General features: G+C 44.6%; 1 protein-coding gene across 1 annotated transcript in view; it reads right to left on the bottom strand.

Annotated features, from left to right (window-relative positions):
- Positions 1-16056, bottom strand: part of cntn2 (contactin 2) — a 241671-nt gene that overhangs the window by 9595 nt on the left and 216020 nt on the right. The window contains exons 17-21 of the mRNA XM_063065365.1: positions 11178-11248; positions 8369-8603; positions 7450-7565; positions 4615-4801; positions 2656-2768 (exon numbers count right to left, since the gene is read on the bottom strand). Coding sequence (XP_062921435.1) covers positions 2656-2768; positions 4615-4801; positions 7450-7565; positions 8369-8603; positions 11178-11248 — 722 coding nt within the window. The remainder of the gene's footprint in view (positions 1-2655; positions 2769-4614; positions 4802-7449; positions 7566-8368; positions 8604-11177; positions 11249-16056) is intronic.

Raw genomic sequence — 16056 nt, 5'->3', positions numbered from 1 at the left:
CAATGTTCTCAGTCCCATCAGCTCCTCTCTGGTCCTTTAGACCATGCCCCTACATTAATTTGCAGAAGGCAATTAACTGACCAAAGCATCTTTAGGGACTGGGGCACCAGGAGGAAAGCCACATGGTCACAGAGAGAATGGATAAACTCCAGTGAGAGTGCACCTGAGGCCAAGACTGAACCCAGGTCCCCCTGTGTTGTGAGGTAGCAGAACTAATTGCTTTGACACCATAATAAGGGAATGAAAGGGTATGTGCAGGGTAAGAGCGCTGAGGTAGAAGATCAGCTTTGATCATGATATAACGTAGAAACAGAAGACAGTACAGCACAAGAACACATGGTCCCAAACCAATTAAATTAATAATCAAATGGTCAACTAAAATAAGCCCTCCTGCCTACACAATATCTATTTTCTTCATTTTCCTCACATTCATATGCCTGCCTAAATGTCTCTTAAAAGTCCCTAATGTATCTGCCTCTAGCACCACACCGGCAGCAGGGTCCAGGAGACACTTTGTGTTAAAAACTTGCCCCTCACATCCCCTTTGAAATCACCCTGTGGTAAACCATATATATATGTTGTAACTGGGTTAACCGTCTGGACACGCCCTCTGCTGACTGCCCCTGTGGCTCCTCACACAGACCCCTGAATAAAGGTGATTTCACCTTGCTCCTCCCCCTCAGTCCAAGGGCAGACACGCAGCATGCTGGAAGTCATATTTTACTGTGAATAAAAGCCTTTCAGTATTTACGCTACTTCAGTCTTTTGGAGTAATTGAAGGTGCATCACACCCCCTCTCACCTTAAATGCATTCTCTCTGATGGTAGAAGAGTAGAGCAGGCTCACAGAGCCAGAAGGCCCAGTCTTGCTCTTCTGCTGCCTCAAGAAAGCAGCATCCATCTTCAAGGACCCCCAGCATCCAGGCCATGCTCTCGTCTCACTGTTGCCACTGGGAAGGAAGTACTCCTGTACTTTGGGTCTCACACCACCAGTTTCAGGAACAGTTACTGGCCTTCAACTATCAGGCTCCTGAATCAGCGTGGATAACTTCACCCACCTCGACACTGAACTGATTCCATCGTCTGTGGAGTCACTTTCAAGGATCCTGCAACTCATGTCTCATGATCTATCCCTATTGATCTATCCACCCACCTTCCTATTTACTTATCTATTTACCTATCTATCAGCCACTTCGGTGGTGATGTCTGTAATCTGTCAAGTAGGGGACCGTGCACAATTCCGATTTGATGGAGACAGACGTGAGAGTACGGAGGAACATCTGGAAAACTTCTGAAATGCCCGTTTCGCTGCCGCTGCTACTGTGTGGTAACCGGAATCTCCGGAGCTGAAGGCCCCGAAATCCTCGGCTTTGCTTGTTTCAGCGGCCAGGGCGAGGTCGAAGGTGCTCGGCAGAGGATGGCTCTTGGGAGGCTGTATCAGAGGGGCTGGTCGGAGGTTCAAATTTTTGGACGGACGGACTCAGTGACGGCTGTGGTTGGCTGCTTCCAAGGCATGGACAAGTTGACGGTGCCTGGAGGTTTATGGCTGGGAGTTTCTCCGCCTGCTATCGGGGACTTGGGAGTCGATCGACTCGGGGACTTTGAGACTATTTTTTACCGTGCCCATGGTTTGTTCTTCATCAAATTATGGTATTGCTTTGCACTGCTGTAACTAAATGTTATAATTATGTGATTCTGTCAGTGTTAGTCTTTGGTTTGTCCTGTTTTCTGTGATATCACTCCGGAGAAACATTGTATCATTTCTTAATGCATGTATGCATTTCTAAATGACAATAAAAAGGGGACTGAGTGTTCTCATAATCTAATCTATCAATCTATTTATTTATTATTTATTATTTTTATATTTCTGCAATTTGTTGCTTTTACGCATTCATTGTTTGTTATTCTTTGTAGTGTGTTAATTGATTCTATTGTACTTATTCGTTCTATTGTGAATGCCTTCAAGAAAATGAATCTTGGGGTGGTGTATGGTGACATATGCGCACTTCGATAACAAACTTACTTTGCAAAGTTCAAGGATCAACTTTCTTCACCAGTTACACGAATTAGGCATACGCTGTGGTGTGTTAGTCAGAGCGTGGTATGCAACAAAAAACCCCATTCGACAATATACAAAAAATGTTAAAGGTTAAAGTAGGATTATGAAATAAAATGTGTATTAATATATAAATACCAGCAAGTATTTACAATGTAAACAGCATTATAGAAAATACTGTAAATGGTTTACATTGCAGTAGTGATGGAGGTGACAGATAGAGGAGATTGGGGTGGGAGTGGTTGATCAGATTAACTGCCTGGGGGAAGAAACTTCTAAAATGGTGGGAAATTTTATTTTAACAGCCCTACAGCACTTTCTGGGAGGGAGCTTTTGGAAAAGGTAGTTTGCAGGGAGGGTAGTTTCCACAACTTTTCCTGCCTGACTCTTGGTCCCGGACACATACAAGTCCTGCAGTGACGATAGACGGCAGCCAGTAACTCTTTCTGCTGACCTGACAGATCACTGTTGTTTTCGTATATTGTGAAAGGATGCTACATGGAGCCAGACAGTCACGGCTGATGTGAGAATGTTCTCTGTGATCATTATCAGATTGCAATAGCCATTGATCCTGGATAATGGGAACACAAAATCGCCCACCTTGTATCCATCCACAGTCGATTCATTCTCAAAGGCCTTGACGTGGTCCCATTTAATCTTGACCCAGGAGCCGTGTGCCTTCCAAGTGATTTTACTTGGTGGCCGGTTTGGAGCTGTAAAGGGAAGAGACCCATAACTTCTTGAAACAGGTGACCTGATAACTCAAAAATTTCAAAACAATCAGGAGCTTCTGCTGAGTTAAACATCAACAAGGGAGTGTAGGGACACTGAACTTAAAGTAGTATAGCACAGGACAGGCCCTGTGGCAGAGGATGTTGTGCTGAGCTTTTTAACCTACTCCAAGATCAATCTAACACTTCCCTCCCAGATATCCCTCCATTTTTCTTTCATGCATGTTCCTAAGAGTCTCTTAAATGTTATAAGAGAGTCTGCTGATGCAGGAAATCTGGATCAATGCACACACACACACACACACACACACCACACACACACACACACACACACACACACACACACACACACACACACACACACACACACACACACACACACACACACACAACATGCCGGAGGACCTGAGCAGTATGGAGGGAAATGGAGCTTCGACATTTTGGACTGAGACCCTTGGCTATAAGTCACCTCAACTCAGCTTCCCCACAGCCCCAGAGAGAAAACTTAAATCTCTCAAAGGTCATCACATCCCACTGAAAGCACCCTGGTCAGTCCTCATCAGTGATTATAATGGCAGCTTTCAATAGATTCAAATTTTAAAGAGGTTAGTTTCTTTTTAGCTGTCACATAAAATCAAAACATTTAAACATATGTGAAATGCGTTGTTTGTGTTGATGACCAACACGGTCCAAGCTGTGCTGGTGGTCATGTGTCGTAAAGCGTTTATGCAAACCACCATGCCACTACAAATATCCAGCAGAGGTGGCATAAACATGATGTCAGCATTGAGTGATGACCAACCACACAGCCACATCTTTATTTTCCACGTTTCCCAAGGGAACACTGATAGCAATAGGTTTACAACACCCAGGTTTCAAATTTAGGGCAGGAGCATCTTGTGCATTACAAATAAACTGGGGAGGCTTGCAGGGAGTTGGCACGCGGGGTCACAGCTTCCTGCATGCACTTGGCCAGCTCCCACAAGGTGGCAACAGAGAGCTGGTGATCTGCACCTCCTGGGGACTATAGTATTGGTTGAGAAGTTTCACCCCATTATATGCTTAAAAATACTAAAACAACTCTGAGGTAACAAGGCTCGTGGCCTTGGAAGAGAAGCCCATTTTGCGAGACCTTCAATGTTCTGTGGACGTGGCTGTGTTTCTCATACTGACTTTGGCAATTCTATAGCTTAGAACATAGAACATAGAACATTACAGGCCCTTCAGCCCACAATGTTGTGCTGAACTGTTAACCCTCTCTAAGATCTATCTAACCTTTCCCTCCAACATAGCCCTCCATTTTCTGTCATCTGTGCCTATTTATGAGTTTCTTAAGTGCCCCTAACATACCTGCCTCGACATCACACCCGGCAGGGCATTCTATGCACCTACCACTCTCTGTGTAAGTAACTTACCTCTGATATCCCCCCCATACTTTCCTCCAATCACCTTAAAATAATGCCTCCTCTCCCGCCCCCCCAGTATTAGCAATTCCCACCCTGGTAAAATGTCTCTGGCTATCCAATTGTTCTTTGCCTCTTCTCATCGTCCTTCGCCCAAAGAAAAAAAGCCCTGGGTCGCTCACCCTATCTTCATGCCCTCTCGTCCTGCCAGCATTCTGGTAAAAGTTCTAAGCTATAGAATTGCCAAAGTCAGTTCCACATCCTTCCTGTAGTGATGTAGCTGGAACGGAGGGTTTTATAGAGCTGCAGCCTAACCTCACGGCTCTGAACTCAATCTCTCGCAATTATCTTGAAGAACAATACCTTGCAGCTTGTCTATTATACTCTTTAACAGTTCAAACTTCAGGTGTGTCTGGCATACTCACGGGCTTTCCTGGTGACGACGGTGGTAGACCGGCTGGAGGGTCCACTCCCTGCGCTGTTGTAGGCTCTCACCTCCACATGGTACAGTGTACTGGGTTTCAGGCCACTGACCCGGGCTGTGGTTTCTAGACCCGGGGTCCGCACTCGATCTGCCGACTCCTCCTTATCATTCCCTCTCCAATACCTGATCTTTGGAGTTGGGAGGAGATGGAAAGATATAAGAGGGAAAGGGTGGGGGGGGGGTGGGTAATGAAAATGGACAGTATTACAAGAAAGTACTGAGCTGAAAGAGAATCCCTGCAAACCTCTGGTTGGGTGAGGGGAACTTGCTCTCTGTAGATTGGGTGATAGGTGTTTGGCTGCAATCTTTACGTCTCGGTGGGACCTCGCTACGTTTTCAGGGGGTGGCATGGTAGTGTACAGTTAGCACCTTGCTTGACAGTGATCGCTGATCAGGGTTCGATTCCTGCTGCTGCCTGCAGGGAGCTTGTCTGACTTTCCCGCGCTCCAGTTTCCGGCCGTATTCCACAGATGCACGCGAGTGAGTTGCGGGCATGCCGTGTGGGCGCCAGAGGCATGACGGCACTTGCAGGCTGCCCAGCATGAACCTCGCTGATTTGACTTGCTGCAAACGAGCGGTCACAGTTAAAGGATAAAGGGCAAGCCTGTATGGACCAAGATGAGGAAAAACTTCACACAGAGAGTGCTGAATCTGTGGAATTCTCTGCCACAGGAAACAGTTGAGGCCAGCTCATTGGCTATATTTAAGAGGGAGTTAGATATCGCCCTTGTGGCTAAAGGGATCGGGGGTATGGAGAGAAGGCAGGTACAGGGTTCTGAGTTGGATGATCAGCCATGATCATACTGAATGGCGGTGCAGGCTCGAAGGGCCGAATGGCCTACTCCTGCACCTATTTTCTATGTTTCTATGTTTAAACAATCCATTTCACTGTGGGTTTTGATGTCCCTGTGACAAATATGCGTCGTATAGATAGGGCAAATGTCAGCAGGCTTCTTCCACTGAGGTTGGGTGAGACTGCAACTGGAGGTCATGGGTTAAGGGTGAAAGGTGAAATGTTCAAGGGAAACATGGTCCTGGAGGAACGTTGTTTCGTACTGTACCAGCAGTTATTGTTGAAATGACAATAAAAGCGACTTGACTTGAAATGTCTTCACTCAGAGAGTGGTGAGAGTATGGAGTGAGCTGCCAGAGCAAGTGGTGGATGTGGGGTCAGTTTCAACACTTAAGAGAAATTTGGACAAGTACATGGATGGGAGGGGTATGGAGAGCTATAGTCTGGGTACAGGTCGATGGGACTAGGCAAATCAATGGTTCATCACAGACTAGATGGGCCAAAGGGCCTGTTTTTCTGCTGTAGTGTTCTATGACTCTAAATAAAGCTATTCTAATCTCTCCATAGAAGTCAATGGGACCAAATGTATGGTTGAGATGTCCTCCCTATAACTCTGTGTCAAAGGCAGACATTCATCACCTTCCCTGAGCTTGTGAAGAGGATGTCTGTAGGCTATTTGTCTCAACCTTTCTGTGCTCTGCATCTCACTGAATACCCACAGCAGTAGCTAGGTGAAATTTGGCTTTACTTCACCTTTAGGAGCAATAATTTTTACTCTTAGACCACACATCCAAAGTATTCTCCAGTCATTGAAATCAGTTGTTAGAAGAGAAACCGTAGCTTGTTTTCATTCTGGAAATTCCTACAGACAGTAAATTGTTAATGACCAGATTGCTTCTGTTCGGTGACATTGGTTGAAGACCATTGGCCAAGGCAGAGAGAATGATCCCACAAGACATTGCTGTGGGATTTTACACCTAAGAGAGCAGATGGGAACTTAGTCTAGTTTCTTATCCAAACAATCAGCACTATGCTGGGAGAATTAGCTCAGACAAGGTGCTCAGCTCTTGTTGTACAGCTTCAGTCCATAATCATCTAACTCAGAGTTGAGAATGCCATCCATTGAGCCACATTTAATTTCAGCTCGATTCTTCCCAGTCATTTTGCCTATTTACTTATTTAGAGATACCGCATGGTAGCAGGTCCTTCCATCCCAAGGAGCACGCACCACCCAGTTAGACCCATGTGACTGTACATCTTTGAAATGCAGGAAGAAACCAGAACACCTGGGTGAACCTGGAGAAAATCCCTACGGTCATGGGAGAAATGCACAAAGTCCTTAGAGACAGTGGCAGAATTGAACCATTGTTGTTGAATTGAACCATGCTGCACCCCCCCCCCCACTCTATACTTTTTAAAAACATGTTGCTGAAGATGTTTTATTCAATAAAATGAACATCTTTGAAATAAATCTACTTTCTTTAATTCCTGTCTTAAAAGGTCAAAGTTTAAAGTAAACTTATTATCAAAGTACATCTATGTCACCATATATACAACCCCGAGATAAATTTTCTTGTGCACTTACTCAACAAATCCATAATAGAGTAGTAAGCACAATAAAACTGATGAACTTGGGTGCTGGTGATGAAAAAGGAGACATTAGGGGAAGGGAAGAACTTTGTTCACAGGACATGTTGTTTTGTAGAGGAAAGAGAAGCCAACAGGAGGTCCTTTGAGGACTCTGCCTCTTGGATACTTTGCCTTTCTTGCCAGTCAGATTTTGCTGGCCAGATAAACTTCATTTGTCAGTCTTTATGTATCGCTTTTTTTGTAAATTTTATTGTATTTTTTTATTTTCCTATAAATGGCTGGAAGAAAGTCAATCTTATGGTAGTATATGGTCACATGTATGTAGTTTGATAATAAATTTTGCTTTGAACTTTGAACCTAGCTAGGCAGAGGACAGACAAAAGGACAGCTCACCTCATAGCCCAGCAGTATACCATTCATCGTGACCTGACCGACTGGCTTCCAGCTAACCTCAATTTCGGAGGACGAGATGCTGATGGCTTTGACCTCAGAAGGGGCAACGCTAGGCTCTGTAGACAGGGAGGAGAAAAACAAAGCAGAAATAAATCAGATTCAATAAGAGCTGAAGAAACATGCTGGAAATTTGTGGCAGGGTGGCAGCAGATTACTGGAGCAACTCATTGGGGATTAGGGAATAACTAGGCAATTACCAAAATTCACTGCCTTCATTGATAGATGCAGGTGGATGAGAAAATGGAGGGTTACTGATATCCATTAATTTCTCTTCCATAGATACCCAAGAGAAATTGCATCCAGATCCCTTTCCCAGTATCTAATTCTGGGAACTACATCTCAGTTGAAAAAAAAGCATTGTTTAGTTTAGGTTAATGTCAAAAACGCTCAAAGGAGAGACAGTATGTTGCAAGACTGCAGCCCAGTAAGGGGGTGTGATGGAATGGGGCTGATGGGATTATATGATTGGGAGGTAGCATGGATGTGATGGGCCCACTGGCCTCCTTTAGAGTAGCCGTAGGTAGAAGATGCAGTGAGGTTTAACAAACAACCACAAGCGAGAAGAAGCTGATCTCCTTGGAGCAGAGATGTCGTGATTTACTCAAAAATTTCCGTGAGCAAGACCATTGGCATTCATAAATGAGCGGACCTAAGCTTAATAAAATCCAGTGGGGAGAATATTTATTTTTGGCCAGCAAGTTTCAAGGAACAGACACTTTATCCCCAATCTCCCCCGCCCCTTCACCTGAGAGAGTGACAAATGCAAATTCAATAATATGTGAAAAGGAACTAATTGAAAGAGTGCAGGGGAATGGAATAACTGGTCCAGTTCAGTAATGGGGGTAGTCGCTGGACTTGCCTTCTTCTGCAGAGTAGACAACTATGATCTGGCTGTATGGACCCTGTCCCTTGTTGTTGAACGCCTTCACCTTCACCTCGAACCGGCTATACGGTGCGATGGTGTTATTCTGGTAAACGTATCTGGAGGATTCCGCACCGAGGACTTCAGCATTTTTCCACTCTTTTGTTCCCTCCTTTCGAAAGGTAATGATGTAACCGAAGCCTTCACCGTTCTGGTACTCACGAGGCACGGGCTTAATGCAAACCATCAAGGAACAGCAATGTCAGTGCTTAGAGAGCAGCTTTACAATCACACCCCACTTCCTGGCTGTCCTTCCGCAGGGGTCTGGTTACCCCTAGAGTGTTTGTTCCTTCCCTGCACAAGTACATACAGCTCACTCCATTCCCTGTCTCAAGTAAGTGCCCATGCTTCCTGATGCTCAACTCTAGATTTCTCTGGGCTATTCGGAGTTAAGTATGATCTTCAACCATAAGACCATAAGACAAAGGACATAGTGTAGGAGCAGAATTAGGCCATGTGGCTCATTGAATCTGCTCCACCATTCAGTCATGGCTGATTTATTTTCCTTCTCAACACCATTCCCTTGCCTTCTCCCTGTAGCCTTTGACACCCTTACTGATCAAGAATGTATCAACCTCAGCTTTAAATATACCCAATGACTTGGCGTCCACAGTCCTCGGTAGCACTGAATTTCACAGATTCACTGCCCTCTGGATAAACAGGTTCCTCCTCATCCCTGTTCTAAAGGGATGTCCTTCTCTGAGGCTGTGCTCTCTGGTCTAGACTATGGGAAACATACTCCCTATGCCAACTCTATCTCAGCTTTCCAGTATCCGGGAGGATTCAAGAAGATACCCCTTCATTCTTCTAAACTCCAGTGAGTAAAAGCCCAGAGCCATCAAACAGTCCTCACACATTACCCTTTCATTCCCTTTATCTATGGCTGTACATGATATGGTTGTTAGCAATTTCCACTTAAAGACTCATAAAAATGTTTCCTCTTCCCAGGAACACTGAGACCAAAACTTTTTTTAATACTAGGCAGCAAAAATTGGACGGGTTGTGCCTGCTTCTCCAGTAAAAGGAATGGCAAGGGTGATCTGCTTCAGAGGTTTAAGATTATAAAGGTTTTGGATGAGATCGGCTCAGATGTTTTTTCCTGGATGAGACTAGAACAAGGGGACATGCATATTATACTGTATAATTACTATAAAGTCCAAAGGGGAATTCAGGAGAAACACTTTTATTCAGACAGTGTATATAATGTTAAGTTGATATCACATTGGGGAGTTGGGTTAATAACAAAGATGTTTTGGAAGTGAAGTCAGTTAAGTACAGGAGGGAGAAGGAATGGAAGATTATAGTTTTGAAGGATAGAAAGGTGCATGGTAGCATAACGGTTAGCGTAATGATTTACAGTGCACCAGCAGTAAGATCGGGACTCATTCGCAGTTTGTAAGGAGTTTGTATGTGGGTTTCCTCCGGGTTCTTCACATTTACATTTGTCACATTCCAAATTCAAACAAGTTTGGATTAGTAAATGGTTGGGTTGCTATGTTGGTGCTGGAATGCCAGTGACTTCACTGTATTTTGGGGTGCTTCGATATACATGTGACAAATAAAGCTAATCTTATATTTATCTTTTCACGATTAGGATGAGGTGGTTAGCAGCTAGGGAATCTGAACCCATTGGGTTCGGAAGAGAAGTGGCGCGGAAGATTCTTACAGCAGAACAATGAGTTGCTGGTCTCCATTCTCGTTTCTGGAGCGACCTGTCTCTCCCTCGATGGAGAGGGAGAGCCTGTCTGAGATACTGAAGTGCTGGGTTATGGACTGTAGTTTTTGATGGATTCTAGATCTAGGTCTCTTTGGGGGCTTTTGCTTGCAAGGTCGTGGGTGGGGGTAGGGGTCGGGGCTCCTGCTGGTGTGTGGGGGAGGGTAGATGTTTCCACTGCTGCTTGTGTGTGCGAGGTGGTGTTTGGGGTTCTGATGTTTCTATTGTTCTGTGGGGTTTCTTGTTTTGTGGATATCTGTGTAGAGTAAGAATTTCAGGTTTATACTGTATACATTCTCTGATATTAAACTGAACCATTTAAATCATTTGCAAACTGTATATGTTTTAGAGTCACAGAATCATGGAGTAAAATAGTTCAGAAAAGTCTTTCATCCTACCTTGTCCATGCTGGTAAAGGTACCCATTGAAGCTAGTCCCATTGGCTCACATTTGTCCTCCAAACCATTTCTATATCATATACTTATCTAAGTAGCTTTTAAATGCCATTATTGCACCTGCCTCGATTAATTTCTACAGCAGGTCATTCTATACGTGAACCACTCTTTGAGAAGTCACCTCTCAGGTCCCCTCTTGCCTTAAACCTATGCCTTTTAATTATCGGTTTTCTTTCCCTAGGTAAAAGACTTTGTACATTTAGCCTGTCTAAGCCTTTAATGGTTTGGTGCACATCGATAAGGTCACCCGTCTGCTACGCTCCAAGGAATAATGCCCTTGCCTGCCCAACCTCTCCCTATAGCAGAGTCCTGGCAATGTCCTCATAAATCTTCTTTGCACCCTTTCCAGCTTAATGACAGGGTGACTAAAACTGTACAGAATAAAAAAAACTCTCCAGCTGTGTGCACGCATCCTTTATCCCAAACTTTACGTCAGCAAGAAAGAACAAGCTTTGTTCATTTACTTAGGCATATAAAGCTCAGGTCAGCATTCCATTTAGCCTTTCTGATGTTCTTTCTGTTGCTTGAGTACCCTACCCCACCCTGCGTCGATTCTATTCTGGGTTTTATTACTTACCGCCCACAGGATTGTCACCTCATGCTGATCTCCACCTCCCCCACTAATGTTGGACGGAGCCACAGTGGGAGCTAGGAGACACAAAGAAGAATATCTCTAAACAATGTACTGAAGATTGTGTGCTATGTGCATCTATTCGGACCTCAGTACAAATGAAAATGGGCAGAGATGTTAATTCACTGTAACCTGTTGAACATCGCTGCACAAGTTTATAAGAACCAAGCCAGTGACCTATTCCATCGGCACAAGTACTTTCCATGTGGAGATGTGAAAGCATAGCAGCGTCTCTATTTACTGAGGAGTCTGTGGAGAACTGGCACGACATCAAAAACCCTGACAAACTTCTATAGATGCGAAGTGGAAAGTGTACTGACTGGCTGCATTACAGTCTGGAATGGGACTACCAAGGCCTTTGAATGGAAATTCCTGCAAAGAATAGTGGATTTAGCCCAGTACATCACAAGTAAAGCCCTCCCAACCATTGAGCGTATCTACATGAAACACTGTTGTAGCATCCCATCGTCGAAGGCCCTCACCACCCAGGTCATGCTCTTTTCTTGCTGCTGCCAGCGGCAGAAAGTACAAGAGCCTTACGATTGATTTGTACCACCAAGTTCAAGAACAGTTACTACCCCTCAACCATCAGGCTCTTGAACAAAAGAGGATAACGATGCTCATCTATTGAGATATTCCCACAACAAGCGGCCTCACTTTAAGCAACACACATCAAAGTTGCTGGTGAACGCAGCAGGCCAGGCAGCATCTCTAGGAAGAGGTACAGTCGACTTTTCAGGCCAAGACCCTTCGTCAAGACTAACTGAAGGAAGAGTTAGTAAGAGATTTGAAAGTGGGAGGGGGAGGGGGAGATCCAAAACGATAGGAGAAGACAGGAGGGGGAGGGATGGAGCCAAGAGCTGGACAGGTGATTGGCAAAGGGGATATGAGAGGATCATGGGACAGGAGGCCCAGGGAGAAGGAAAAGGGGGGGAGGAACCCAGAGGATGGGCAAGGGTTATAGTCAGAGGGACAGAGGGAGAAAAAGGAGAGTGAGAGAAAGAATGTGTGTATAAAAATAAATAACGGATGGGGTACGAGGGGGAGGTGGGGCATTAGTGGAAGTTTGAGAAGTCAATGTTCATGCCATCAGGTTAGAGGCTACCCAGACGTAATATAAGGTGTTGTTCCTCCAACCTGAGTGTGGCTTCATCTTTACAGTAGAGGAGGCCATGGATAGACATGTCAGAATGGGAATGGGACGTGGAATTAAAATGTGTAGCCACTGGGAGATCCTGCTTTCTCCGGCGGACAGAGAGTAGGTGTTCAGCAAAACGGTCTCCCAGTCTGCGTCGGGTCTTGCCAATATATAGAAGGCCACATCGGGAGCACCGGATGCAGTATATCATCCCAGCCGACTCACAGGTGACTCACTTTAAGGACTCTTTATCTTGCTATTTCAGGCTCTTGTTATTTATTGCTATTTATTTATAGTTGCATTTGCACAGTTTGTTGTCTTCTATGTTCTTGCTCTTTTATTGATCCTGTTTACAGTTACTATTCTACAGATTTGCTGAGTTTTCCAGCAGAAAAAAGGATCTCAGGGTTGTATGTGGTGACATGTATGTACTCTGGTGATAAACTTTACTTTGAACTTTGAGCTTTGGAGAGACTGGAGTGGAATTACGAGCAGTGTAACTGAACTTGATGGTAAACAGAGACTCTGTGAACTAAATAATGACCACCTGACTCTAATCTCTACATTGCAAAAACACAAATACTAATAGAACCAATAAGCTCCATTAATTTGTTGAAAGTATGAAATTAAAAAAACGTTGAAAATATCCCATTCATCATGAAGCATCTTTGGAGGGAGAAATAGAGTTAATATTTCAATGAGCTTTCATCAGCACTGAAAACACTTAGAAATTAAACCTGTGAGACTGGAGAATGTCAGGGATGGGGTGCAGAAACACAAGAGATTCTGCTGATGCTGGAAATCCGGAGCAACATGCACAAAATGCTGGAGGAACTCAGCAGGTCAGTCGGCAACCATGAAAATGAACAAACAGTCGAGACCCTTCTTCAGGACTGGAAAGGAAGGGGGAAGATGCCAGACTGAAAAGGTGGAGGGAGAGGAAGGATGATAGTTCAAAGGTGATAAGGTGAAGCCAGGTGGGCGGGAAAGGTAAAGGGCTGGAAAAGAGGAATCTGGTTGGAGAGGAGAGTGGATTATGGGAGAAAGGGGAGAGGGAGGGGCACCAGGGAGAGGTGGTAGGCAGATGAGGAGAAGAGGAAGAGGCCAGAGTGAGGAATAGAAGCAGAAGATGGGGAAAGGAAAAAAAATTACTGGAAGGAAACATCGATGTTCATGCCATCAGGTTGGAGGCTATTTCGACGGATCATAAAGTGTTGCTACTCCACTCTGAGATGGTCTCGTCATGGCAAACGAGGAGGCCATGGACCCACATGTCAGAATGGAAATTAAAATGGATGGCCACTGGGAATTTCTGCTTTTGAGAGATGAAATGGAGGTGCTGGACAAAGCGATCCCCCAGTTTATGTCGGGTATCGTCAATGTAGAGGAGGCTACATCAGGAGCACCAGATACAATAGACCACCCCAACAGATTTTTAGATGAAGTGTTGCCTCACCTGTAAGAACTGTTTGGGGCCATGAGGAGAGATAAGGGAGGAGGTGAATGGGCAGTTGTAGCATTTCTGTCACTTGCAGGGATACTTGCCAGGAGGGAATTTATAATGGGGTTGGATGAACGGACAAGGAAATCACAGAGGGGACGATCCCTGCAGAAAGTGGAGAGCGGTTGGGGGGGTAAAGGTGTGTTTGGTGGTAGGATCCTGTTGAAGATGGCAGAGGTTGCGGAGAACGATGAGTTGGATGTGGAGACTCACGGGGTTGTAGGTGAAGACAAGAGGAAGTCTATCCCTGTTAAAGTCGTGGGAAGATGGGGTGAGTGTGGGTGTCTGGGAAATGGAGGAGATGCAGGCGAGGGTTGTATCAATGGTGGAGAAAGGGACACCCCATTCTTTGAAGAAGGAGACACCTCTGGTGTCCTGGAAATGAAAGCCTCATCCTGAGAATGGATATGGTGGAGATGAAGGACTGAGAAATGAAAATAGCATTATTACAGGGTGGGAATGGGTATAGTCAAGATAGCCATGGGAATTGGTAGGTTTATGAAAGATGTCAGTAAACAGTGTGTCTCCAGAGATGGGGACAGACGGATTGAGAAAGGGGAGAGAGGTGTCAGAAATGTACCAAATTAATTTAAGGGCAGGGTGGAAGTTGATGAAATTGACGAACTGAGCATGGATGCATGAAGCAGCACCAAAGCAGTCGTTATCTGTAATTTTTGACTTCAATTCCTGACAACTGTTTTGGCACACGATGGAAGAATAAATAATTCCTGGAGCAATCTCTTGAAATCATTCCCAATCTTACTTGTTCTGATGAAATTGGATCAGATTGAAATGTTAACTCCATTTCTTTCTAATCAGTTGTTGCCTGACCCCGCAGGCTATTTCTAACATTTTCTAATCGAATTTGAAATTAATTTGGTTTTGGTTCTGATTGTTGGAGAGGGAATACTGGTCTAAATACCGGGCGAGTTTCTCTGCTCTCCTTTGAGTAGTAATGTGGGATCTTCTCATGACTCCCTGAACCTGGCCCCTTAATATCACCTCCCTGAACAAGAAGACACAGCAGCACCTCCACTTCCTGAGGGGAACGACAAGGCTCCCCTTCCCCCAATTTAACTGCATTTTACAGTAGCACCATTGCAACCTGACAAGATGCATCTCCATCTGGTACGGGAACAGCTGAGCATTGGACCAGAAGTCCCTACAGAGGACTGTGAGAATGGCTGAGAGGATCATAGAGGTCTCCCTACCATCTACTGGGGACATTTATCAGGAGTGCTGTGTACACAGGGCCCTTAGTATTACCAAGGATCCCTCCCATCCATCCGGCATCCTCTTTGACTTTCTACCATCAGGCAGAAAACTCCGATGCGTAAAAGCAAGAATGGTCAGGATGGGAAACAGTTTCTTCCATCAGGCCATTAGGTTTCTGAACCCTCTGCTGTTTCTCATTTGGAGTGTCACTGGCTAATCTGTTCTGTACAGAACAATATTTAATTTATGCACTTTAGTTTGTTATTTATGCATGATTCATCTGTAGATTTTATCTTTAGTTTCGTAAGTTATGGTGTGTTATATGTGTGTTACGTGCACTACTGTGCTTTACAACCTGGTCCGGAGAAACGTTGTCTCATTCGATGGTATACCTGCAGGTAGTTAAATGGCAATAAACTTGATTTGATTTAATGTCCATGGGGATTCTATTGTCTTATCTAAAATGCATAATCTCCAACACTGCAGATACCAGCCATGGCTTTGCATTGGAAAGTGCTGGGTTTTGTCACTCTCGAGATGAGACCATATGATCTCTGTTCCCAATTCCAGCCCAATAAAAAGGGAATACCTCAAAAACCTAAATGTTCTTGTGCATGAATCAAAAATGGATTGCAGGCGGGTAAAGCAAGTAGTTAAGAGGGAAAATGCCATATTGATCTTTACTGCAATGGACTTGGAGTTTACAAATAGAGGAAGAATACCTACAGTTGTTTAGGGTTTTGATGAGGTCACACCTGGAGTGTTGTGCACAGTTTTGGTCCCCTCACTGAAGAAAGATACAGTGGCACTGTAGCCAACTTAAAGGAGATTCTCCAGGCTAATTCCTGGAATTAGAGGATTGTCTAGTCAATAAAGGCTGAATAGCTTGGGTCCCTATCCTATATAGAGGTGTGTGGCGCATAGCTAAGTGGTTAGGGCGTTGGGCTCACGATCTGAAGGTCGTGGGTTCG

Source organism: Mobula hypostoma, chromosome 13, assembly GCF_963921235.1.
Source record: "Mobula hypostoma chromosome 13, sMobHyp1.1, whole genome shotgun sequence".
Classification (NCBI taxonomy): Eukaryota; Metazoa; Chordata; class Chondrichthyes; order Myliobatiformes; family Myliobatidae; genus Mobula; species Mobula hypostoma.
This window is presented reverse-complemented; position numbering and strand designations above follow the sequence as displayed.